The sequence below is a fragment of the Patagioenas fasciata genome, chromosome 36 (assembly GCF_037038585.1).
Source record: "Patagioenas fasciata isolate bPatFas1 chromosome 36, bPatFas1.hap1, whole genome shotgun sequence".
Taxonomy (NCBI): Eukaryota; Metazoa; Chordata; class Aves; order Columbiformes; family Columbidae; genus Patagioenas; species Patagioenas fasciata.
In genome coordinates, this window is record NC_092555.1 from 2,866,739 (window position 1) to 2,890,429 (window position 23,691).

General features: G+C 62.1%; 1 protein-coding gene across 2 annotated transcripts in view; it reads left to right on the plus strand.

The window, feature by feature from the left end:
• Nucleotides 1-23,691, plus strand: part of KDM5C (lysine demethylase 5C) — a 73,232-nt gene that overhangs the window by 26,106 nt on the left and 23,435 nt on the right. For both annotated transcript variants that reach the window (XM_071801251.1, XM_071801250.1), the window contains exons 10-19: nt 795-953; nt 4,600-4,781; nt 6,315-6,477; nt 6,553-6,672; nt 10,780-10,974; nt 13,714-13,895; nt 18,991-19,115; nt 20,768-20,915; nt 22,210-22,306; nt 22,381-22,739. In XM_071801251.1, coding sequence (XP_071657352.1) covers nt 795-953; nt 4,600-4,781; nt 6,315-6,477; nt 6,553-6,672; nt 10,780-10,974; nt 13,714-13,895; nt 18,991-19,115; nt 20,768-20,915; nt 22,210-22,306; nt 22,381-22,739 — 1,730 coding nt within the window. The remainder of the gene's footprint in view (nt 1-794; nt 954-4,599; nt 4,782-6,314; nt 6,478-6,552; nt 6,673-10,779; nt 10,975-13,713; nt 13,896-18,990; nt 19,116-20,767; nt 20,916-22,209; nt 22,307-22,380; nt 22,740-23,691) is intronic.

Below are 23,691 nucleotides of genomic sequence, written 5' to 3' on the forward strand. Positions count from 1 at the left end.
ACACCCCCAAAAATCCCTACATTGCCCCCTGAAACTCCTAAATACCCCAATAGCCCCCCCAAAACCCCCCAGTACCCCCCAAAACCCCCCAGTACACCCCAATACTCCCCCAATACCCCCCAGAATCCCCCAACACCCCCACAAAATCCCTATATTGCCCCCTGAAACCCCTAAATACCCCCCAATACCCCCCTAAATCCCCTGATACTCCCCCAATACCCCCGAAAACCCCCCAATGCTCCCCGAATACCCCCCCAAAATCCCCCAATACCCCACCAAATCCCCCAGTGCTCCCCCCAGTGCTCCCCCCAGTGCTCCCCCCAGTGCTCCCCCCAGTGCTCCCCCCAATACCCCCCAAAATTCCCCAATGCTCCCCCCAATACCCCCCAATACCCCCCAATACACCCCCAATACCCCCCAATACTCTCCCAAAATCCCCCAGTACCCCCCAAAATCCCCCAATACCCCCCAAAATCCCCCAATGCTCCCCCCAAATCCCCCAATACCCCCCCAATACTCCCCAAAAATCCCCCAGTACCCCCCAGTACACCCCCAGTACCCCCCAATACTCCCCCAAAATGCCCCAACACACCCCCAAAATCCCCCAGTACCCCCCAAAATCCCCAAATACTCTTCCAATACCTCCAATACCCCCCCAATACCCCCTCATAGCCCCCCAGTACTCCCCCAATACCCCCCCAAATCCCCCAATACCCCCACAAAACCCCCCCAATTCCCCCCCAAAACCCCTCAACGCCCCCCTAACCCTTCGCCCCCCGTATTTTGGGGCGCAGATGGTGCCCCCCGAGCTGGTGGAGAAGGAGTTCTGGCGGCTGGTGAACAGCATCGAGGAGGACGTGACGGTGGAGTACGGCGCCGACATCCACTCCAAGGAGTTCGGCAGCGGCTTCCCCATCAGCGACGGGAAACGACGCCTGTCCCCCGAGGAGGAGGTGACGCCGGGACCCCCAGAGCCCCCCCAAACCCCCCACAGCCACAGGGAACCCCCCAAGGCCACAGGGAGCTCCCCCAAACCCCCACAGCCATAGGGAACCCCCCCAAACCCCCCACAGCCATAGGGAACCCCCCAAGGCCACAGGGAGCTCCCCCAAACCCCCCACAGCCACAGGGAACCCCCCCAAACCCCCCACAGCCACAGGGAACCTCCCCCAACCCCCCACAGCCACAGGGACCTTCCCCAAACCCCAAACAGCCACAGGGAACCCACCAAGAGCTCCCCCAAACCCCCCACAGCCACAGGGAGCCCCCCCAAACCCCCCACAGCCACAGGGAACCCCACCAAACCCCTCACAGCCACAGGGACCTTCCCCAAACCCCAAACAGCCACAGGGAACCCCCCAAGAGCTCCCCCAAACCCCCCACAGCCACAGGGAGCTCCCCCAAACCCCCACAGCCACAGGGAACCTCCCCAAACCCCCCACAGCCATAGCGAACCCCCCAACCCCCCACAGCCACAGGGAGCTCCCCCAAACCCCCCACAGCCACAGGGACCTTCCCCAACCCCCCACAGCCACAGGGAACCCCCCCAACCCCCCACAGCCATAGGGAACCCCCAAACCCCCCACAGCCACAGGGAACCCCCCCAAACCCCCCACAGCCACAGGGAACCCCCCCAACCCCCCACAGCCACAGGGAGCTCCCCCCAACCCCCCACAGCCACAGGGAACCCCCCCAAACCCCCCGGTGCCACAGGGACCCCCCCCAGAGCTCCCCCAAACCCCCACAGCCACAGGGAGCTCCCCAAACCCCCCACAGCCACAGGGAACCCCCCAAACCCCCCGCTGCCACAGGGACCCCCCCCAGAGCTCCCCCAAACCCCCACAGCCACAGGGAGCTCCCCAAACCCCCACAGCCACAGGGACCCCCCCAGAGCTCCCCCAAACCCCCACAGCCACAGGAGCTCCCCCAGACCCTGCATGGCCATAGGGACCCCACCAGAGCCCCCCCAAATCCCCCACAGCCACAGGGAGCTCCCCAAACCCCCACAGCCACAGGGAACCCCCCAAGAGCTCCCCCAAACCCCCCACAGCCACAGGGAACCCCCCCAGAGCCCCCCCAAACCCCCACAGCCACAGGGAACCCCCCCAGAGCCGCCCCAAAGCCCCCACAGCCACAGGGAAGCCCCCAGAGCCCCCCCAAAGCCCCCACAGCCACAGGGACCCCCCCAGAGCCCCCCCAAACCCCCACAGCCACAGGGAACCCCCCCAGAGCCCCCCCAAAGCCCCCACAGCCACAGGGAACCCCCCCAGAGCCCCCCCAAACCCCCACAGCCACAGGGAACCCCCCCAGAGCCCCCCCAAACCCCCACAGCCACAGGGAACCCCCCCAGAGCCCCCCCAAACCCCCACAGCCACAGGGAACCCCCCCAGAGCCACCCCAAAGCCCCCACAGCCACAGGGAACCCCCCCAGAGCCCCCCCAAACCCCCACAGCCACAGGGAACCCCCCCAGAGCCCCCCCAAAGCCCCCACAGCCACAGGGACCCCCCCAGAGCCGCCCCAAACCCCCACAGCCACAGGGAACCCCCCAAGAGCTCCCCCAAACCCCCCACAGCCACAGGGAACCCCCCCAGAGTCCCCCCAAAGCCCCCACAGCCACAGGGAACCCCCCCCAGAGTCCCCCCAAAGCCCCCACAGCCACAGGGAACCCCCCCAGAGCCCCCCCAAAGCCCCCACAGCCACAGGGACCCCCCCAGAGCTCCCCCAAACCCCCCACAGCCACAGGGAACCCCCCCAGAGCCGCCCCAAAGCCCCCACAGCCACAGGGAACCCCCCCAGAGCCCCCCCAAAGCCCCCACAGCCACAGGGACCCCCCCAGAGCCCCCCCAAACCCCCACAGCCACAGGGAACCCCCCCAGAGCCCCCCCAAACCCCCACAGCCACAGGGAACCCCCCAAGAGCTCCCCCAAACCCCCCACAGCCACAGGGAACCCCCCCAGAACCACCCCAAAGCCCCCACAGCCACAGGGAACCCCCCCAGAGCCCCCCCAAAGCCCCCACAGCCACAGGGAACCCCCCCAGAGCCGCCCCAAAGCCCCCACAGCCACAGGGAACCCCCCCAGAGCCCCCCCAAAGCCCCACAGCCACAGGGAACCCCCCCAGAGCCGCCCCAAAGCCCCCACAGCCACAGGGAACCCCCCCAGAGCCCCCCCAAAGCCCCCACAGCCACAGGGACCCTCCCACAGCCCCCCAGACCCTGCACAGCCACAGGGACCCCATGGGGACACCCTGGGAGAGAGGGGACCCCAAACTGAGCCCCATGGGGACACCCCAGGAGAGGGGGGACCCCAAACTGAGCCCCATGGGGACACCCTGGGAGTGGGGGGACCCCAAACTGAGCCCCATGGGGACACCCTGGGAGAGGGGGGACCCCAAACTGAGCCCCATGGGGACACCCTGGGAGAGGGGGGACCCCAAACTGAGCCCCATGGGGACACCCTGGGAGTGGGGGGACCCCAAACTGAGCGCCATGGGGACACCCTGGGAGAGGGGGGACCCCAAACTGAGCCCCATGGGGACACCCTGGGAGTGGGGGGACCCCAAACTGAGCCCCATGGGGACACCCTGGGAGAGGGGGGACCCCAAACTGAGCCCCATGGGGACACCCTGGGAGAGGGGGGACCCCAAACTGAGCCCCATGGGGACACCCTGGGAGTGGGGGGACCCCAAACTGAGCGCCATGGGGACACCCTGGGAGAGGGGGGACCCCAAACTGAGCCCCATGGGGACACCCTGGGAGTGGGGGGACCCCAAACTGAGCCCCATGGGGACACCCTGGGAGAGGGGGGACCCCAAACTGGGCCCCATGGGGAACCCAGGACCCCAAACTGAGCCCCATGGGGACACCCTGGGAGAGGGGGGACCCCAAACTGAACCCCATGGGGACACCGCGGGAGAGGGGACATCCCCCAGGAAAGGGGACCCTGGGAGTGAGGGGACCCTGGGAGTGGGGGGACCCCAAACTGAGCCCCATGGGGACACCCTGGGAGAGAGGGGACCCTGAACTGAGCCCCATGGGGACACCCTGGGAGAGAGGGCACCCCAAACTGAGCCCCGTGAGGACACCTCAGGAGAGATGGGGACCCCAAACTGAGCCCCATGGGGACACCCTGGGACAGGGGGGCCCCCAAACTGAGCCCCATGGGGACACCCTGGTGGAGGGGGTCCCCTAAACTGAGCCCCATGGGGACACCCTGGGAGAGGGGGGACCCCAAACTGGGCCCCATGGGGAACCCAGGACCCCAAACTGAGACCCATGGGGACACCCTGGGAGAGGGGGTCCCCTAAACTGAGCCCCATGGGGACACCCCGGGAGAGGGGGGACCCCAAACTGAGCCCCATGGGGACACCCTGGGAGAGGGGGGACTGCAAACTGAGCCCCATGGGGAACCCAGGACCCCAAACTGAGCCCCATGGGGACACCCTGGGAGAGAGGGGACCCCAAACTGAGCCCATGGGGACACCCTGGGAGAGGGGGGACCCCAAACTGGGCCCCATGGGGAACCCAGGACCCCAAACTGAGCCCCATGGGGACACCCCGGGAGAGGGGGGTCCCCCAAACTGAGCCTGGTGTCCCCCAGGAGTACGCGGGCAGCGGGTGGAACCTGAACGTGATGCCGGTGCTGCAGCAGTCGGTGCTGTGCCACATCAACGCCGACATCTCGGGGATGAAGGTGCCCTGGCTCTACGTGGGGATGGTGTTCTCCGCCTTCTGCTGGCACATCGAGGACCACTGGAGCTACTCCATCAACTACCTCCACTGGTGGGGGAAAACGGGGTTCGGGGGGCCCCGAGGTCCTGATACAGCCTGGGGATGGGTTAGAGATGGGAAATGGGGGGCAAAGAGGGGACCCTGAGCTCCTGTTCCAGCGTAGGGATGAGTTAGAGATGGGAAATGGGGGGCAAAGAGGGGGCCCTGAGCTCCTGTTCCAACCTAGGGATGAGTTAGAGATGGGAAATGGGGGGCAAAGAGGGGACCCTGAGCTCCTGTTCCAGCTTAGAGAGAAGTTAGGGATGGGAAATGGGGGGCAAAGGGGTTTGGGGGGGCCCTGAGCTCCTGTTCCAACCTAGGGATGAGTTAGAGATGGGAAATGGGGGGCAAAGGGGTTTGGGGGGGGCCTGAGCTGCTGTTCCAGCCTAGGGATGAGTTAGAGATGGGAAATGGGGGGCAAAGGGGTTTGGGGGGCCCTGAGCTCCTGTTCCAGCCTAGGGATGAGTTAGAGATGGGAAATGGGGGGCAAAGAGGGGGCCCTGAGCTCCTGTTCCAGCTTAGAGAGAAGTTAGGGATGGGAAATGGGGGGCAAAGGGGTTTGGGGGGGCCCTGAGCTCCTGTTCCAACCTAAGGATGAGTTAGAGATGGGAAATGGGGGGCAAAGAGGGGGCCCTGAGCTCCTGTTCCAGCTTAGAGAGAAGTTAGGGATGGGAAATGGGGGGCAAAGGGGTTTGGGGGACCCTGAGCTGCTGTTCCAACCTAGGGATGAGTTAGAGATGGGAAATGGGGCTAAAGGGGTTTTGGGGGGCCCTGAGCTCCTGTTCCAGCCTAGGGATGAGTTAGAGATGGGAAATGGGGGGCAAAGGGGTTTGAGGGGGCCCTGAGCTGCTGTTCCAGCCTAGGGATGAGTTAGAGATGGGAAATGGGGGGCAAAGGGGTTTGGGGGGGCCCTGAGCTGCTGTTCCAACCTAGGGATGAGATAGAGATGGGAAATGGGGGGCAAAGAGGGGGCCCTGAGCTCCTGTTCCAACCTAGGGATGAGTTAGAGATGGGAAATGGGGGGCAAAGAGGGGGCCCTGAGCTCCTGTTCCAGCTTAGAGAGAAGTTAGGGATGGGAAATGGGGGTCAAAGGGGTTTGGGGGGGCCCTGAGCTCCTGTTCCAGCCTAGGGATGAGTTAGAGGTGGGAAATGGGGGGCAAAGGGGTTTGGGGGGTCCCTGAGCTCCTGTTCCAACCTAAGGATGAGTTAGAGATGGGAAATGGGGGGCAAAGAGGGGGCCCTGAGCTCCTGTTCCAGCTTACAGAGTAGTTAGGGATGGGAAATGGGGGGCAAAGGGGTTTGGGGGGGCCCTGAGCTCCTGTTCCAGCCTAGGGATGAGTTAGAGATGGGAAATGGGGGGCAAAGGGGTTTGGGGGGGCCCTGAGCTGCTGTTCCAACCTAGGGATGAGTTAGAGATGGGAAATAGGGGGAAAAGAGGGGGTTTGGGGGTGTCCCCAACCGTTCCCCCCCCATACAACCCCAAGATGTGATGGAGGGGTTGCAGGAGGGTTTTGGGGTCCCCCTGACCCCCCATTTTTCCCCCAGGGGGGAGCCCAAAACCTGGTACGGGGTCCCCTCGTTCGCGGCCGAGCACCTCGAGGAGGTGATGAAGAAGCTGACGCCGGAGCTTTTCGAGAGCCAACCCGACCTGTTGCACCAACTCGTCACCCTCATGAACCCCAACACCCTCATGGCCCACGGGGTCCCCGTGAGTGTCCCCGGGGGGTCCCCCAAAATTCCCCGCTCCCCCTTTTTCCCCCCATTTTCACCCCGTTTTCCGTAGGTCGTCCGCACCAACCAGTGCGCCGGAGAGTTCGTCATCACCTTCCCCCGCGCCTACCACAGCGGCTTCAACCAGGGCTACAACTTCGCCGAGGCCGTCAACTTCTGCACCGCAGACTGGGTGAGCACCCCGAGAACGCGGGGGGACCCTAAAATCAGAGCGACCCCCCAGCATCTCCGAAATGTGGGGGTTTGGGGATGTTCGGTGCGTCGAGCCGCGATTTTACGCACGTGGTTTAACCCGAGGGCCGAGCTTTAGGCTTAGGGGGATCCCCCAAATTCTTGATGTCGCACCCCAAAAAACACAGAGGGGAACCTCAAAAATCACACGGGGAACCCCCAAAACCACAGGGGAACCCCAAGAATACAGGATGACCCCCAAATACCCAGAATGGGGGGGTTTGGGGATGTTTTGCACGTCGAGCCACAAGTTGTGCCCATGATTTAAACCGAGGACCAAGTTTTAGGCTTAGGGGGATCCCCCAAATTTGGGGTGTCCCTTAATTCCTGGTATCCCCCACCCCCTAAAACACAAAGGGAACCCTTGGGGGGACCCCCAATAATACAATGTGACCCCCAAATCTCCATATTTGGGGGATTGTTCATGGAGTTTGGTCCTTTGAGCCGCGATTTGCTCCCATGGTTTAACCCACAGGCCGAGCTTTAGGTTTGGGGGATCCCCTCTTTCTTAGCGTTGCCCCCCCATAATCACAAGGGGAACCCCCAAAACACAGGGGGAACCCCAAGAATACCCCACGACCCCCAAATCTCCATATTTGGGGCATTGTTCATGGAGTTTGGTCCTTTGAGCCGCGATTTGCTCCAATGGTTTAACCCATGGGCCAAGCTTTAGGCTTAGGGGGATCCCCCAAATTTGGGGTGGCCCTTAATTCTTGGTATCCCCCACCCCCCAAAAACCACAGGGAGACCCCCAAATCAAAGGGGAACCCCAAGAATACAACGTGACCCCCAAAGTCCCCATAATGTGGGGGTTTGGGGATGTTTTGTGCATTGAGCCACGATTTGCACCCATGGTTTAACCTGAGGGCCGAGCTTTAGGCTTAGGGGGATCCCCCAAATTTGGGGTGTCCCTTAATTCCTGGTATCCCCCACCCCCCAAAACACAAGCGGACCCCCAAGAATACCCCACGACCCCCAAATCTCCATATTTGATGGATTATTGGCGGAGTTTTGCGCATCGAGCCACAATTTGCGCCCATGGTTTAACCCGAGGGATGAGCTTTAGGTTTGGGGGATCCCCAAATTCTTAGCGTTGCCCCCCCGTAATCACACGGGGAACCCCCAAAACCACAGGGGAACCCCAAGAATACAGGATGACCCCCAAATACCCAGAATGTGGGGATTTGGGGTTGTTCTGCACGTCGAGCCACAAGTTGTGCCCATGGTTTGAACCAAGGGCCGAGCTTTAGGCTTGGGGGGATCCCCCAAATTTGGGGTGGCCCTTAATTCCTGGTATCCCCCACCCCCCAAAACACAAGGGGACCCCCAAGAATACCCCACGACCCCCAAATCTCCATATTTGGGGCATTGTTCATGGAGTTTGGTCCTTTGAGCCGCGATTTGCTCCCATGGTTTAACCCATGGGCCGAGCTTTAGGCTTAGGGGGATCCCCCAAATTTGGGGGGTCCCTTAACTCTTGGTATCCCCCACCCCCCCCAAACCACAAGGAGAACCCCAAAGTCACAGGGGAACCCCAAGAATACAGGATGACCCCCAAATACCCAGAATGGGGGGGTTTGGGGATGTTTTGCACGTCGATCCGCAAGTTGTGCCCATGGTTTAACCCGAGGGCTGAGCTTTAGGCTTAGGGGGATCCCCCAAATTTGGGGGTGTCCCTTAATTCCTGGTATCCCCCATCCCCTAAAACACAAGGGGAACCCCAAGAATACCCCACGACCCCCAAATCTCCATATTTGATGGATTATTGGTGGAGTTTCGCACATCGAGCCACAATTTGCGCCCATGGTTTAACCCGAGGGATGAGCTTTAGGCTTAGGGGGATCCCCCAAATTTGGGGTGTCCCTTAATTCCTGGTATCCCCCACCCCCTAAAACACAAAGGGAACCCTTGGGGGGACCCCCAATAATACAATGTGACCCCCAAATCTCCATATTTGGGGGATTGTTCATGGAGTTTGGTCCTTTGAGCCGCAATTTGCTCCCATGGTTTAACCCGTGGGCCAAGCTTTAGGCTTGGGGGAATCCCCCAAATTTGGGGTGTCCCTTAATTCCTGGTATCCCCCACCCCCCAAAACACAAGGGGAACCCCAAGAATACCCCACAACCCCCCAAATCTCCATATTTGGGGCATTGTTCATGGAGTTTGGTCCTTTGAGCCGCGATTTGCTCCAATGGTTTAACCTGAGGGGTGAGCTTTAGGTTTGGGGGATCCCCTCTTTCTTAGCGTTGCCCCCCCAGAATCACAGGGAGAGCCCCCAAAACACAGGGGGAACCCCCAAAACACAGGGGGAACCCCAAGAATACCCCACGACCCCCAAATCTCCATATTTGGGGCATTGTTCATGGAGTTTGGTCCTTTGAGCCGTGATTTGCTCCCATGGTTTAACCCATGGGCCAAGCTTTAGGCTTAGGTGGATCCCCCAGATTTGGGGTGTCCCTTAATTCTTGGTATCCCCCACCCCCCAAAAACCACAGGGAGACCCCCAAATCAAAGGGGAACCCCAAGAATACAACGTGACCCCCAAAGTCCCCATAATGTGGGGGTTTGGGGATGTTTTGTGCATTGAGCCACGATTTGCACCCATGGTTTAACCCAAGGGCTGAGCTTTAGGCTTAGGGGGATCCCCCAAATTTGGGGTGTCCCTTAATTCTTGGTATCCCCCACCCCCCAAAAACCACAGGGAGACCCCCAAATCAAAGGGGAACCCCAAGAATACAACGTGACCCCCAAAGTCCCCATAATGTGGGGGTTTGGGGATGTTTTGTGCATTGAGCCACGATTTGCACCCATGGTTTAACCTGAGGGATGAGCTTTAGGTTTGGGGGATCCCCAAATTCTTAGCGTTGCCCCCCCATAATCACAGGGGGAACCCCCAAAACCACAGGGGAACCCCAAGAATACAGGATGACCCCCGACATCTCCATAATGTGGGGGTTTGGGGATGTTTGGTGCGTCAAGTCACGATTTTGCACCCGTGGTTTAACCCGAGGGCCAAGCTTTAGGCTTAGGGGGATCCCCCAAATTTGGGGGTGTCCCTTAATTCTTGTTATCCCCCACCCCCCAAAACACAAGCGGACCCCCAAGAATACCCCACGACCCCCAGATCTCCGTATTTGATGGATTATTGGCGGAGTTTCGCGCATCGAGCCACAATTTGCGCCCATGGTTTAACCCGAGGGATGAGCTTTAGGCTTAGGGGGATCCCCCAAATTTGGGGTGTCCCTTAACTCTTGGTATCCCCCACCCCCTAAAACACAAAGGGAACCCTTGGGGGGACCCCCAATAATACAATGTGACCCCCAAATCTCTATGTTTGGGGGATTGTTCATGGAGTTTGGTCCTTTGAGCCGCGATTTGCTCCCATGGTTTAACCCACAGGCCGAGCTTTAGGTTTGGGGGATCCCCTCTTTCTTAGCGTTGCCCCCCCATAATCACAAGGGGAACCCCCAAAACACAGGGGGAACCCCAAGAATACCCCACGACCACCAAATCTCCATATTTGGGGCATTGTTCATGGAGTTTGGTCCTTTGAGCCGCAATTTGCTCCCATGGTTTAACCCACAGGCCAAGCTTTAGGCTTAGGGGGATCCCCCAAATTTGGGGTGTCCCTTAATTCTTGGTATCCCCCACCCCCCAAAAACCACAGGGAGACCCCCAAATCAAAGGGGAACCCCAAGAATACAACGTGACCCCCAAAGTCCCCATAATGTGGGGGTTTGGGGATGTTTTGTGCATTGAGCCACGATTTGCACCCATGGTTTAACCCAAGGGCCGAGCTTTAGGCTTAGGGGGATCCCCCAAATTTGGGGTGTCCCTTAATTCCTGGTATCCCCCACCCCCCAAAACACAAGGGGACCCCCAAGAATACCCCACGACCCCCAAATCTCCATATTTGATGGATTATTGGCGGAGTTTCGCACATCGCGCCGCGATTTCACCCCCGCGCTTCACCCCGCGGGCTGAGCCTTAGGTCGAGGGGTACCCCCCCCAATTTTAGGGGGGTGTCCCTAAGCTGTCCCCCCCCCAGCTCCCCGCGGGGCGGCAGTGCATCGAGCACTACCGGCGGCTGCGGCGTTACTGCGTGTTCTCGCACGAGGAGCTCATCTGCAAGATGGCGGCGTGCCCGGAGAAGCTGGACCTCAACCTGGCGGCCGCCGTGCACAAGGAGATGTTCGTGCTGGTGCAGGAGGAGCGCAAGCTGCGCAAGGCGCTGCTGGAGAAGGTGGGGGGAGGCAAGGGGGGGAGCCCCGAAAGTGGGTTTGGGGGGGGTGTGGGAGGGGTTTGGGGGGGGTGTGGGAGGGGTTGGGGGGGTGTGGGAGGGGTTTGGGGGGGTTTAGCGGGGAGGAAATGGGGTTTTGGGGGGATTTTGGGGTGGGTGTGGGGGTGGTTTGGGGTGGGTTTGGGGGGTGGGAGGGGGTTTGGGGGGTGTGGGAGGGGTTTGGGGGGGTGTGGGAGGGGTGTGGGAGGGGTTTGGAGGGGTTTGGGGGGGTTTAGTGGGGAGGAAATGGGGTTTTGGGGGGATTTTGGGGTGGGTTTGGGGGCTGGGAGGGGGTTTTGGGGGGTGTGGGAGGGGTTTTGGGGGGCGTTAGTGGGGAGGAAATGGGGTTTTGGGGGGGTTTTGGGGTGAGCTTGGGGGGGTGTGGGAGGGGTTTGGGGGGGTTTAGTGGGGAGGAAATGGGGTTTTGGGGGGATTTTGGGGTGGGTGTGGGGGTGGTTTGGGGTGGGTTTGGGGGGTGGGAGGGGGTTTGGGGGGTGTGGGAGGGGTTTGGAGGGGTTTGGGGGGGTTTAGTGGGGAGGAAATGGGGTTTTGGGGGGGGGGTTTGGGGGTGGGAGGGTGGTTTGGGGGTGGGAGGGTGGTTTGGGGTGTGTGGGAGGGGCTTGGGGGGTGTGTGGGAGGGGTTTGGGGGGGTGTGGGAGGGGTTTGGGGGGGTGTGGGAGGGGTTTGGAGGGGAGTGGGAGGGGTTTGGAGGGGGTGTGGGAGGGGTTTGGGGTGTGTGGGAGGGGTTTGGGGGGGTTTAGTGGGGAGGAAATGGGGTTTTGGGGGGGGGTTTGGGGGTAAGAGGGTGGTTTGGGGTGTGTGGGAGGGGGTTTTGGGGGTGTGGGAGGGGTTTGGGGGGGTTTAGTGGGGAGGAAATGGGGTTTGGGGGGGGGTTGGGGGTGTGGGAGGGGGTTTTGGGGGTGTGGGAGGGGCTTGGGGGGGTTTAGTGGGGAGGAAATGTGGTTTCGGGGGGGGTTTGGGGGGTGTGGGAGGGGCTTGGGGGGGTTTAGTGGGGAGGAAATGGGGGTTTGGGGGGGGGGTTGGGGGTGGGAGGGTGGTTTGGGGTGTGTGGGAGGGGCTTGGGGGGTGTGTGGGAGGGGCTTGGGGGTGTGTGGGAGGGGTTTGGAGGGGGTGTGGGAGGGGTTTGGAGGGGGTGTGGGAGGGGTTTGGAGGGGTGTGGGAGGGGCTTGGGGGTGTGTGGGGGGGTTTGGAGGGATGTGGGAGGGGCTTGGGGGGTGTGGGAGGGGTTTGGAGGGGGTGTGGGAGGGGTTTGGGGGGTGGGAGGGGCTTGGGGTGTGTGGGAGGGGTTTGGAGGGGGTGTGGGAGGGGCTTGGGGGTGTGTGGGAGGGGTTTGGTGGGGTGTGGGAGGGGCTTGGGGGGGTTTAGTGGGGAGGAAATGGGGTTTTGGGGGGATTTTGGGGTGGGTGTGGGGGTGGTTTGGGGTGGGTTTGGGGGGTGGGAGGGGGTTTGGGGGGTGTGGGAGGGGTTTGGAGGGGTTTGGGGGGGTTTAGCGGGGAGGAAATGGGGTTTTGGGGGGGGTTTGGGGGTAAGAGGGTGGTTTGGGGTGTGTGGGAGGGGGTTTTGGGGGTGTGGGAGGGGTTTGGGGGGGTTTAGTGGGAGTGGGAGGGGTTTGGAGGGGTGTGGGAGGGGCTTGGGGGGTGTGGGAGGGGCTTGGGGGTGTGTGGGAGGGGCTTGGGGTGTGTGGGAGGGGTTTGGAGGGGAGTGGGAGGGGTTTAGGGGGTGTGGGAGGGGTTTGGAGGGGAGTGGGAGGGGTTTGGGGTGTGTGGGAGGGGTTTGGGGGGTTTAGTGGGGAGGAAATGGGGTTTTGGGGGGGGGGGGTTGGGGGTGGGAGGGTGGTTTGGGGTGTGTGGGAGGGGTTTGGGGGGGTGTGGGAGGGGTTTGGGGGGTGTGTGGGAGGGGCTTGGGGGGTGTGTGGGAGGGGTTTGGAGGGGGTGTGGGAGGGGTTTGGAGGGGGTGTGGGAGGGGTTTGGGGGGGGGAGAGGTTTGGGGGGGTGTGGGAGGGGTTTGGGGGGGTGTGGGAGGGGTTTGGAGGGGGTGTGGGAGGGGTTTGGGGTGTGTGGGAGGGGTTTGGGGGGGTTTAGTGGGGAGGAAATGGGGTTTTGGGGGGGGGTTGGGGGTGAGAGGGTGGTTTGGGGTGTGTGGGAGGGGTTTGGAGGAGTGTGGGGGGGTTTAGTGGGGAGGAAATGGGGTTTTGGGGGGAGTTTGGGAGGTGGGGGGGTGTGGAGGGGGTGTGGGAGGGGTTTAGGAGCGATTTTGGGGGCAGTTTTGGGCACTTTAGGAGCTCTTTGGGGCCCTTTAGGAGCTCTTTGGGGCCTCTTGGGAGCTCTTTGGGACCTTTAGGTCTATTTCAGGGACATTTTTGGGCCCTTTAGGAGCTCTTTGGGGCCCTTAGGAGCCCTTTGACGCCCTTCAGGTGCCCTTTGGGGCCTTTTGGGAGCTCTTTGGGGGCCTTTTAGGAGCACTTTGGGACCCTTAGGAACCCTTTTGAGCCCTTTGGGAGCGATTTTGGGCCTTTAGGAGCAATTTTGGGGGCGATTTTGGGCCCTTAGGAGCATTTTTGGGGCCCTTAGGACCTCTTAGGAGCCCTTAGTAACCCTTAGGTGCCTCTAGGCCTATTTCAGGTCGTATTTTCCCCCCTCCAGCGCCGCTTTGTCACCGCTTTCCCCCCCGTTTCCCCCCCAGGGCATCACGGAGGCCGAGCGGGAGGCGTTCGAGCTGCTCCCCGACGACGAGCGGCAGTGCGACAAGTGCAAGACCACGTGCTTCCTGTCGGCGCTGGCCTGCTACGACTGCCCCCAGTGCCTCGTCTGCCTCTACCACATGGACGACCTCTGCAAGTGCCCCCGCAGCAAGCAGTACCTCAGGTGGGGGGGCCACACGCTTTGGGGGGGGTCCCCACGCTTTGGAGGGGGTCCCCATGCTTTTGGGAGGGGTCTAGGAGGTGTGGGGGGGATGGGAGAGGGGGCTCGGGGGCCTCGAAGTGTCCCTGGGGGTGATAAGGGGATGGTTTGGGGGTCTCAGTGTGTCCCTGGGGGGACATGGGGATGGTTTGGGGGTCTCAGTGTGTCCCTGGGGATCATAGGGGAATGGTTTTGGGGGGACATCGGGACAGTTTGGGGGTCTCAGTGTGTCCCTGGGGGGACATGGGGATGGTTTGGGGGTCTGGGGGACTCGTTGTGTCCCTCTACCACATGGACGACCTCTGCAAGTGCCCCCGCAGCAAGCAGTACCTCAGGTGGGGGGGCCACACGCTTTGGGGGGGGTCCCCACGCTTTGGAGGGCGTCCCCATGCTTTTGGGAGGGGTCTAGGAGGTGTGGGGGGGATGGGAGAGGGGGCTCGGGGGCCTCGAAGTGTCCCTGGGGGTGATAAGGGGATGGTTTGGGGGTCTCAGTGTGTCCCTGGGGGACATGGGGATGGTTTGGGGGTCTCAATGTGTCCCTGGGGGGTCATATGGGGATGGTTTGGGGGTCTCAGTGTGTCCCTGGGGGGACATGGGGATGGTTTGGGGGTCTCAATGTGTCCCTGGGGGGTCATATGGGGATGGTTTGGGGGTCTCAGTGTGTCCCTGGGGGTCATATGGGGATGGTTTGGGGGTCTCAGTGTGTCCCTGGCGGGGACATGGGGATGGTTTGGGGGTCTCAGTGTGTCCCTGGGGGGACATGGGGATGGTTTGGGGGTCTCAGTGTGTCCCTGGGGGGACATGGGGACAGTTTGGGGGTCTCAGTGTGTCCCTGGTGGGACATGGGGACAGTTTGGGGGCCTGGGGAACTCGTTGTGTCCCTCTACCACATGGACGACCTCTGCAAGTGCCCCCGCAGCAAGCAGTACCTCAGGTGGGGGGGCCACACGCTTTGGGGGGGGTCCCCACGCTTTGGGGGGGTCCCCATGCTTTTGGGAGGGGTCTAGGAGGTGTGGGGGGGATGGGAGAGGGGGCTCGGGTGCCTCGAAGTGTCCCTGGGGGTGATAAGGGGATGGTTTGGGGGGCTGGGAGGGGTCTCAGTGAGTCCCTGGGGGGGACATGGGGACAGTTTGGGGGTCTCAGTGTGTCCCTGGGGGACATGGGGATGGTTTGGGGGTCTCAATGTGTCCCTGGGGGTCATATGGGGATGGTTTGGGGGTCTCAGTGTGTCCCTGGGGGACATGGGGATGGTTTGGGGGTCTCAGTGTGTCCCTGGGGGGACATGGGGATGGTTTGGGGGTCTCAGTGTGTCCCTGGGGGGACATGGGGATGGTTTGGGGGTCTCAATGTGTCCCTGGGGGGACATGGGGATGGTTTGGGGGTCTCAGTGTGTCCCTGGGGGTCATATGGGGATGGTTTGGGGGTCTCAGTGAGTCCCTGGGGGGACATGGGGATGGTTTGGGGGTCTCAGTGTGTCCCTGGGGGTGATAAGGGGATGGTTTGGGGGTCTCAGTGTGTCCCTGGGGGGACATGGGGATGGTTTGGGAGTCTCAGTGTGTCCCTGGGGGTGATAAGGGGATGGTTTGGGGGTCTCAGTGAGTCCCTGGGGGGACATGGGGATGGTTTGGGGGTCTCAGTGTGTCCCTGGGGGGACATGGGGACAGTTTGGGGGTCTCAGTGTGTCCCTGGGGGGACATGGGGATGGTTTGGGGGTCTCAGTGTGTCCCTGGGGGTCATATGGGAATGGTTTTGGGGGGACATGGGGACAGTTTGGGGGTCTCAGTGTGTCCCTGGGGGCACATGGGGATGGTTTGGGGGTCTCAGTGTGTCCCTGGGGGGACATGGGGATGGTTTGGGGGTCTCAGTGTGTCCCTGGGGGCACATGGGGACAGTTTGGGGGTCTCAGTGTGTCCCTGGGGGGACATGGGGATGGTTTGGGGGTCTCAGTGTGTCCCTGGGGGGACATGGGGACGGTTTGGGGGTCTCAGTGTGTCCTTGGGGGTCATATGGGAATGGTTTTTGGGGGACATGGGGACAGTTTGGGGGTCTCAGTGTGTCCCTGGGGGGACATGGGGATGGTTTGGGGGTCTCAGTGAGTCCCTGGGGGGACATGGGGATGGTTTGGGGGTCTCAGTGTGTCCCTGGGGGGACATGGGGATGGTTTGGGGGTCTCAGTGTGTCCCTGGGGGGGACATGGGGATGGTTTGGGGGTCTCAGTGTGTCCCTGGGGGGGACATGGGGACAGTTGGGGGGCTGGGGGACTCGTTGTGTCCCTCTACCACATGGACGACCTCTGCAAGTGCCCCCGCAGCAAGCAGTACCTCAGGTGGGGGGGCCACACGCTTTGGGGGGGGTCCCCACGCTTTGGAGGGGGTCCCCATGCTTTTGGGAGGGGTCTAGGAGGTATGGGGGGGATGGGAGAGGGGGCTCGGGGGCCTCGAAGTGTCCCTGGGGGGGGTGATAAGGGGATGGTTTGGGGGTCTCAGTGTGTCCCTTGGGGGTCGTATGGGGATGGTTTTTGGGGGACATGGGGACAGTTTGGGGTCTCAGTGTGTCCCTGGGGGGTACATGGGGACAGTTTGGGGGTCTCAGTGTGTCCCTGGGGGGACATGGGGATGGTTTGGGAGTCTCAGTGTGTCCCTGGGGGGTACATGGGGACAGTTTGGGGGTCTCAGTGTGTCCCTGGGGGGACATGGGGACAGTTTTGGGGTCTCAGTGTGTCCCTGGGGGGACATGGGGATGGTTTGGGGGTCTCAGTGTGTCCCTGGGGGGGACATGGGGACAGTTTGGGGGTCTCAGTGTGTCCCTGGGGGGACATGGGGATGGTTTGGGGGTCTCAGTGTGTCCCTGGGGGCACATGGGGATGGTTTGGGGGTCTCAGTGTGTCCCTGGGGGGGACATGGGGATGGTTTGGGGGTCTCAGTGTGTCCCTGGGGGACATGGGGATGGTTTGGGGGTCTCAGTGTGTCCCTGGGGGGACATGGGGACAGTTTGGGGGTCTCAGTGTGTCCCTGGGGGGACATGGAGATGGTTTGGGGGTCTCAGTGTGTCCCTGGAGGGGGACATGGGGATGGTTTGGGGGTCTCAGTGTGTCCCTGGGGGGGACATGGGGACAGTTTGGGGGTCTCAGTGTGTCCCTGGGGGTGATATGGGGACAGTTTGGGGGTCTCAGTGTGTCCCTGGGGGGGACATGGGGACAGTTTGGGGGTCTCAGTGTGTCCCTGGGGGGACATGGGGACGGTTTGGGGGTCTCAGTGTGTCCCTGGGGGTCGTATGGGGACAGTTTGGGGGTCTCAGTGTGTCCCTGGGGGGACATGGGGACAGTTTGGGGGCCTGGGGGACTCGTTGTGTCCCTCTACCACATGGACGACCTCTGCAAGTGCCCCCGCAGCAAGCAGTACCTCAGGTGGGGGGGCCACACGCTTTGGGGGGGGGTCCCCACGCTTTGGAGGGGGTCCCCATGCTTTTGGGAGGGGTCTAGGAGGTGTGGGGGGGATGGGAGAGGGGGCTCGGGGGCCTCGAAGTGTCCCTGGGGGTGATAAGGGGATGGTTTGGGGGTCTCAGTGTGTCCCTGGGGGGACATGGGGATGGTTTGGGGGTCTCAGTGTGTCCCTGGGGGGGACATGGGGACAGTTTGGGGGTCTCAGTGTGTCCCTGGGGGGACATGGGGACAGTTTGGGGGTCTCAGTGTGTCCCTGGGGGGACACGGGGACGGTTTGGGGGTCTCAGTGTGTCCCTGGGGGTCATATGGGAATGGTTTTTGGGGGACATGGGGACAGTTTGGGGGTCTCAGTGTGTCCCTGGGGGGACATGGGGATGGTTTGGGGGTCTCAGTGAGTCCCTGACTGGGACATGGGGATGATTTGGGGGTCTCAGTGTGTCCCTGGGGGTCATATGGGGACAGTGGGGTTGCTGGGGGAGTCATGGGTCCAATATGGGGACAGTTTGGGGGGCTCAGTGTGTCCCTGGAGGGGGACATGGGGACAGTTTGGGGGTGACATCGGGACAGTTTGGGGGGAATGAGGGGTCCATGGGTCCAGTTTGGGGGTCCATGGGTCCAGTTTGGGGGTCCATGGGTCCAGTTTGAGGCTACATGGGTCCAGTTTGGGGCTCCATGGGTCCAGTTTGAGGGGTTCATGGGTCCAGTTTGAGGGGTCCATGGGTCTGGTTTGGGGGTCCGTGAATCCAGTTTGGGGGTCCATGGTTCCAGTTTGAGGGTCCATGGTTCCAGTTTGAGGGGTCCATGGGTCCAGTTTGAGGGGTCCATGGGTCCAGTTTGGGGGTCCATGGGTCCAGTTTGAGGCTCCATGGGTCCAGTTTGGGGGTCCATGGGTCCAGTTTGAGGCTCCATGGGTCCAGTTTGAGGGGTCCATGGGTCCAGTTTGGGGGTCCATGAGTCCAGTTTGAGGGTCCATGGGTCCAGTTTGAGGGGTCCATGGGTCCAGTTTGAGGGTCCATGGTTCCAGTTTGAGGGTCCATGGTTCCAGTTTGAGGGTTCATGGTTCCAGTTTGAGGGCTCCATGGGTCCAGTTTGACGGGTCCATGGGTCCAGTTTGACGGGTTCATTGTTCCAGTTTGGGGCTCCATGGGTCCAGTTTGAGGGTTCATGGGTCCAGTTTGGGGGTCCATGGTTCCAGTTTGAGGGTCCATGGGTCCAGTTTGAGGGGTCCATGGGTCCAGTTTGGGGCTCCATGGGTCCAGTTTGAGGGTCCATGGTTCCAGTTTGAGGGATCCATGGGTCCAGTTTGGGGGTGCTTGGTGATCTTCTCATGCCTTGGGGGGCCATGGGTGCCATTTGGTGCCACTTGAGTTGCTTTTATGGACAGAGCAGATTTTTGGGGTGCTGAGCACCTCTATGTTCCTTGGTGGGGGGGGGGGGGTCTCATCCCCCATCCCCTTCAGAGCAGCCACATCCCCCATTTTGGGGGCTCCTATTTCCCCCTTGGGTCCAACCAGGGCTCCTGTTTCCCCCTTGGGACCAACCAGGACCCCCTCAAAGTGCCGTGGGGGGGGTGCTGACCCCCAGAACCCCCCCAAAACTCCCTAAACCCCCCCCCAGGTACCGCTACACCCTGGACGAGCTGCCCGCCATGCTGCACAAGCTCAAGGTGCGCGCCGAGTCCTTCGACACCTGGGCCAACAAAGTGCGGGTGGCGCTGGAGCTGGAGGACGGGCGCAAACGCAGTGAGTTCGGGGGGGTTTTGGGGTCCCCGGGGTGGTTTTGGGGTCCCCAGGGGTTGTTTTGGGGTACCCAGGGGTCATTTTGGGGGGTCGTGGGGGGATATTTTGAATCCTTGGGGTTGTTTTGGGGTCCCCAGGGGTGGTTTTGGGGTCCCCAGGGGTCATTTTGGGGGGTCATGGGGGGATATTTTGAATCCTTGGGGTTGTTTTGGGGTCCCCAAGGGTTGTTTTGGGGGTTCCTGGTGGTGGTTTTGGGGTCCCCAGGGGTGGTTTTGGGGGGTCCTGGGGGTGGTTTTGAGGGGTCCCGGGGGTTGTTTTGGGGTCCCCAGGGGTTGTTTTGGGATCCCCAGGGGTCATTTTGGGGGGTCATGGGGGGATATTTTGAATCTTGGGGGATGTTTTGGGGTCCCCAGGGGCTGTTTTGGGGTCCCCAGGGGTCATTTTGGGGGGTCATGGGGGGATATTTTGAATCCTCGGGGTTGTTTTGGGGTCCCCAAGGGTTGTTTTGGGGTCCCCCCAGGGGACGTTTTGGGGTCCCCAGGGGTCATTTTGGGGGGTCATGGGGGGATATTTTGAATCCTCGGGGTTGTTTTGGGGTCCCCAGGGGTGGTTTTGGGGGGTCCTGGTGGTGGTTTTGAGGGGTCCCGGGGGTTGTTTTGGGGTCCCCAGGGGTTGTTTTGGGGTCCCCAGGGGTCATTTTGGGGGGTCGTGGGGGGATATTTTGAATCCTTGGGGTTGTTTTGGGGTCCCCAGGGGTTGTTTTGGGGTCCCCGGGGTGGTTTTGGGGTCCCCAGGGGTCATTTTGGGGGGTCATGGGATATTTTGAATCCTTGGGGTTGTTTTGGGGTCCCCAAGGGTTGTTTTGGGGGGTCCTGGTGGTGGTTTTGGGGGGTCCTGGTGGTGGTTTTGAGGGGTCCCCAGGGGTTGTTTTGGGGTCCCCAGGGGTTGTTTTGGGATCCCCAGGGGTCATTTTGGGGGGTCATGGGGGGATATTTTGAATCCTCGGGGTTGTTTTGGGGTCCCAGGGGTTGTTTTGGGGTCCCCCCAGGGGACGTTTTGGGGTCCCCAGGGGTCATTTTGGGGGGTCATGGGGGGATATTTTGAATCTTGGGGGATGTTTTGGGGGGTCCTGGTGGTGGTTTTGGGGTCCTGGGGTTCTTTTGGGTTCTCTAAGGATCATTTTGGGGTCCCCAAGGGTCATTTTGGGGGATCCTGGGGGGATATTTGGGGGTCCTGGGGCTGGTTTTGGGGTCCTAGGGGTTCTTTTGGGGTCCCCAAGTGTCATTTTGGGGGATCCTGGGGGGGATATTTTGGGGTCCTGGGGGTTCCTTTGGGATCTTCAGGGTGGTTTTGGGGTCTCAGCAGGGGATGTTTTGGGGTCCCGGGGCTTATTTTGGGATCCCCAAGGCTCATTTTGGGGGGTCCTGGGGGATATTTTGGGATCCCCAGGGCTCATTTTGGGGGGTCCTGGGGGTTACTTTGTATTCTGGGGGGGTCATTTTGGGGTCCACGCCCCATTTCCCCCCCAGCGCAGTCAGAGCTGCAGTCAATGAGACTTTTGGGACCCCGGGCTGTGTTTTTGGGGCGTGCGGGGTGGTTTTTTGGGGTGCGGGGGGGTCATTTTGCATCCCGACCCCCCCTGTGCGCCCCCCCAGCGCTGGAGGAGCTGCGGGCGCTGGAGTCGGAGGCGCGGGAGCGCAAGTTCCCCGAGAACGAGCTGCTGCACCGGCTCAAGAGCTGCCTGGGCCAGGCCGAGCACTGCGTGTCCGAGGCCCTGGGGCTCATCAGCTCACAGGAGACCGGGTCAGTGGCCCCGCTGGCCCCCTCTGTCCCCTCCCGTGGCCCCTCTGTCCCCTCCCGTGGCCCCTCTGTCCCCTCCCGTGGCCCCTCTGTCCCCTCCCGTGGCCCCTCTGTCCCTCCTTGGCCCCTCCTGTGCCCCCCCTTGTGACCGCTCTGTCCCCCGCTCTGTCCCCCGCTCTGTCCTCTCCTGTGGCCTCTTTGTCCCCCTTGTTCCCATCCTGTCCCCCTTGTTCCCATCGTGTCCCCCTTGTCCCCATGCTGTCCCCCACATCCATGTCCCATCCCCTGTGTCCCCATCCTGTCCCCCATGTCCCATCCCCCTTGTCCCCATCCTATCCCCCACATCCATGTCCCATCCCCCTTGTCCCCATGTCCCATCCCGCTTGTCCCCATCCTGTCCCCCACATCCATGTCCCATCCCCCGTGTCCCCATGTCCAATCCCCCGTGTCCCCCGTGTCCCCCGTGTCCCCCGTGTCCCCCATGTCCCCATCCCCCGTGTCCCCCATGTCCCCATCCCCCGTGTCCCCCATGTCCCACCCCTCCTGTCCCCATCCCCTGTGTCCCCATCCTGTCCCCCATGTCGCATCTCCCATGTCCCCATCCTGTCCCCCTTGTCCCCATGTCCCATCCCGCTTGTCCCCATCCTGTCCCCCACATCCATGTCCCATCCCCCTTGTCCCCATGTCCCATCCCCCTTGTCCCCATGTCCAATCCCCCGTGTCCCCCGTGTCCCCATCCCCCGTGTCCCCCATGTCCCATTCCTCCTGTCCCCATCCCCCGTGTCCCCATCCTGTCCCCCATGTCGCATCTCCCGTTTCCCCGTCCTGTCCCCCTTGTCCCCATCCTGTCCCCCTTGTCCCCATCCTGTCCCCCACATCCATGTCCCATCCCCTGTGTCCCCATCCCCCGTGTCCCCCATGTCCCATCCCTCCTGTCCCCATCCCCTGTGTCCCCCATGTCCCATCCCTCCTGTCCCCATCTCCTGTGTCCCCATCCTGTCCCCCGTGTCGCATCTCCCATGTCCCCCTTGTCCCATCCCCCTTGTCCCATCTCCCTTGTCCCATCCCCCTTGTCCCATCCCCCTTGTCCCATCCCCCTTGTCCCATCCCCCTTGTCCCCATCCTGTCCCCCACATCCATGTCACATCCCCCTTGTCCTCATCCTGTCCCCTGTGTCCCCCTCCCCTGTGTCCCCCTCCCCCGTGTCCCCCTCCTGTCCCTTATGTCCCCCCATCCCCGCCGTGTCCCCCACCGCGTCCGCATTGTCCCCCCTCCGGTGACACCGCGCTGTCCCCAGGGTGCCGGCCCCCTCACTCACGGTGGACGAGCTCCGCGCCTTCCTGGACCAGATGAACCAACTCCCCTGCGTCATGCACCAAATCGGGGACGTCCAGGTGAGCCGGGAGGGGGGTCCCATCCCCCCAAGAGGGTGACACACGTGTCACCCACCCTGTCCCCAACCCTCCAGGCCCTGCTGGAGCACGTCGAAGCCTTTCAAGCCGAAGCACGAGCCGCTTTGGACTCGACCCCCCCGGACCCCGGCGTTCTGCGCTCGCTGCTGGAACGAGGGAGCCGTTTGGGGGTGGAGGTACCCGAAAGCGGCCGTTTGGAGCGACAGGTGGCCCAGAGCGCCTGGCTGGAGGAGGTGACGGCCACCCTGAGGTCCCCGCGCGCCCGCGTCCCCCTCCACGTCATGCGGGGCCTGATCCAGGCGGGCCGCACCGTGGCGCCCAGCCCCGAGGTGGAGGTGGCCATGGGCGAGCTGGGCGAGCTGCTCACCATCGCCCAGCGCTGGGAGGAGAAGGCCCAGATGTGTCTGGAGGCCAGGTCAGGGCGAACCCCCATATTTTTGGGGGGGGGACGACACAGGGTTGGGGGTGTCCCTTGTGTGTTTGGGGGGGGGGAAAGGGGCTGGGGGCTGCACTTTGTGTGTTTGGGGGGGGGGAAAGGGCTGCACCCCATATTTCTGGAGGGGGACAAAGGGGCTGGGGGTGTCTCCTGTATTTATAGGGGGGTATAAGGGGCTGGGGGTGCCCCCTGTATTTATAGGGGGGTATAAGGGGCTGGGGGTGCCCCCCATATTTGCTGGGGGTGCCCCCTATGTCTTTAGTGGGGGTATAAGGGGCTGGGAGTGCCCCCTGTATTTATAGGGGGGTATAAGGGGCTGGGGGTGCCCCCCATGTTTGCTGGGGGTGCCCCCTATATCTTTAGTGGGGGTATAAGGGGCTGGGGGTGCCCCCTGTATTTATAGGGGGGTATAAGGGGCTGGGGGTGCTCCCCATATTTATAGGGGGGATAAAGGGGCTGGGTGTGCCCCTCATATCTCTAGGGGGGTATAAGGGACTGGGGGTGCCCCCTGTATTTATAGGGGGGTATAAGGGGCTGGGGGTGCCCCCCATATTTGCTGGGGGTACCCCATATGTCTTTAGTGGGGGTATAAGGGGATGGGGGTGCCCCCCGTATTTATAGGGGGGTATAAGGGGCTGGGGGTGCCCCCCATATTTATAGGGGGGTGCCCCCTATATCTTTAGTGGGGGTATAAGGGGCTGGGGGTGCTCCCCATGTTTATAGGGGGGATAAAGGGGCTGGGGGTGCCCCCCATATTTATAGGGGGGATAAAGGGGCTGGGGGTGCCCCCCATATCTCTAGGGGGGTATAAGGGAATGGGAGTGCCCCCTGTATTTATAGGGGGGTATAAGGGGCTGGGGGTGCCCCCCATATTTGCTGGGGGTGCCCCCTATGTCTTTAGTGGGGGTATAAGGGGCTGGGGGTGCTCCCC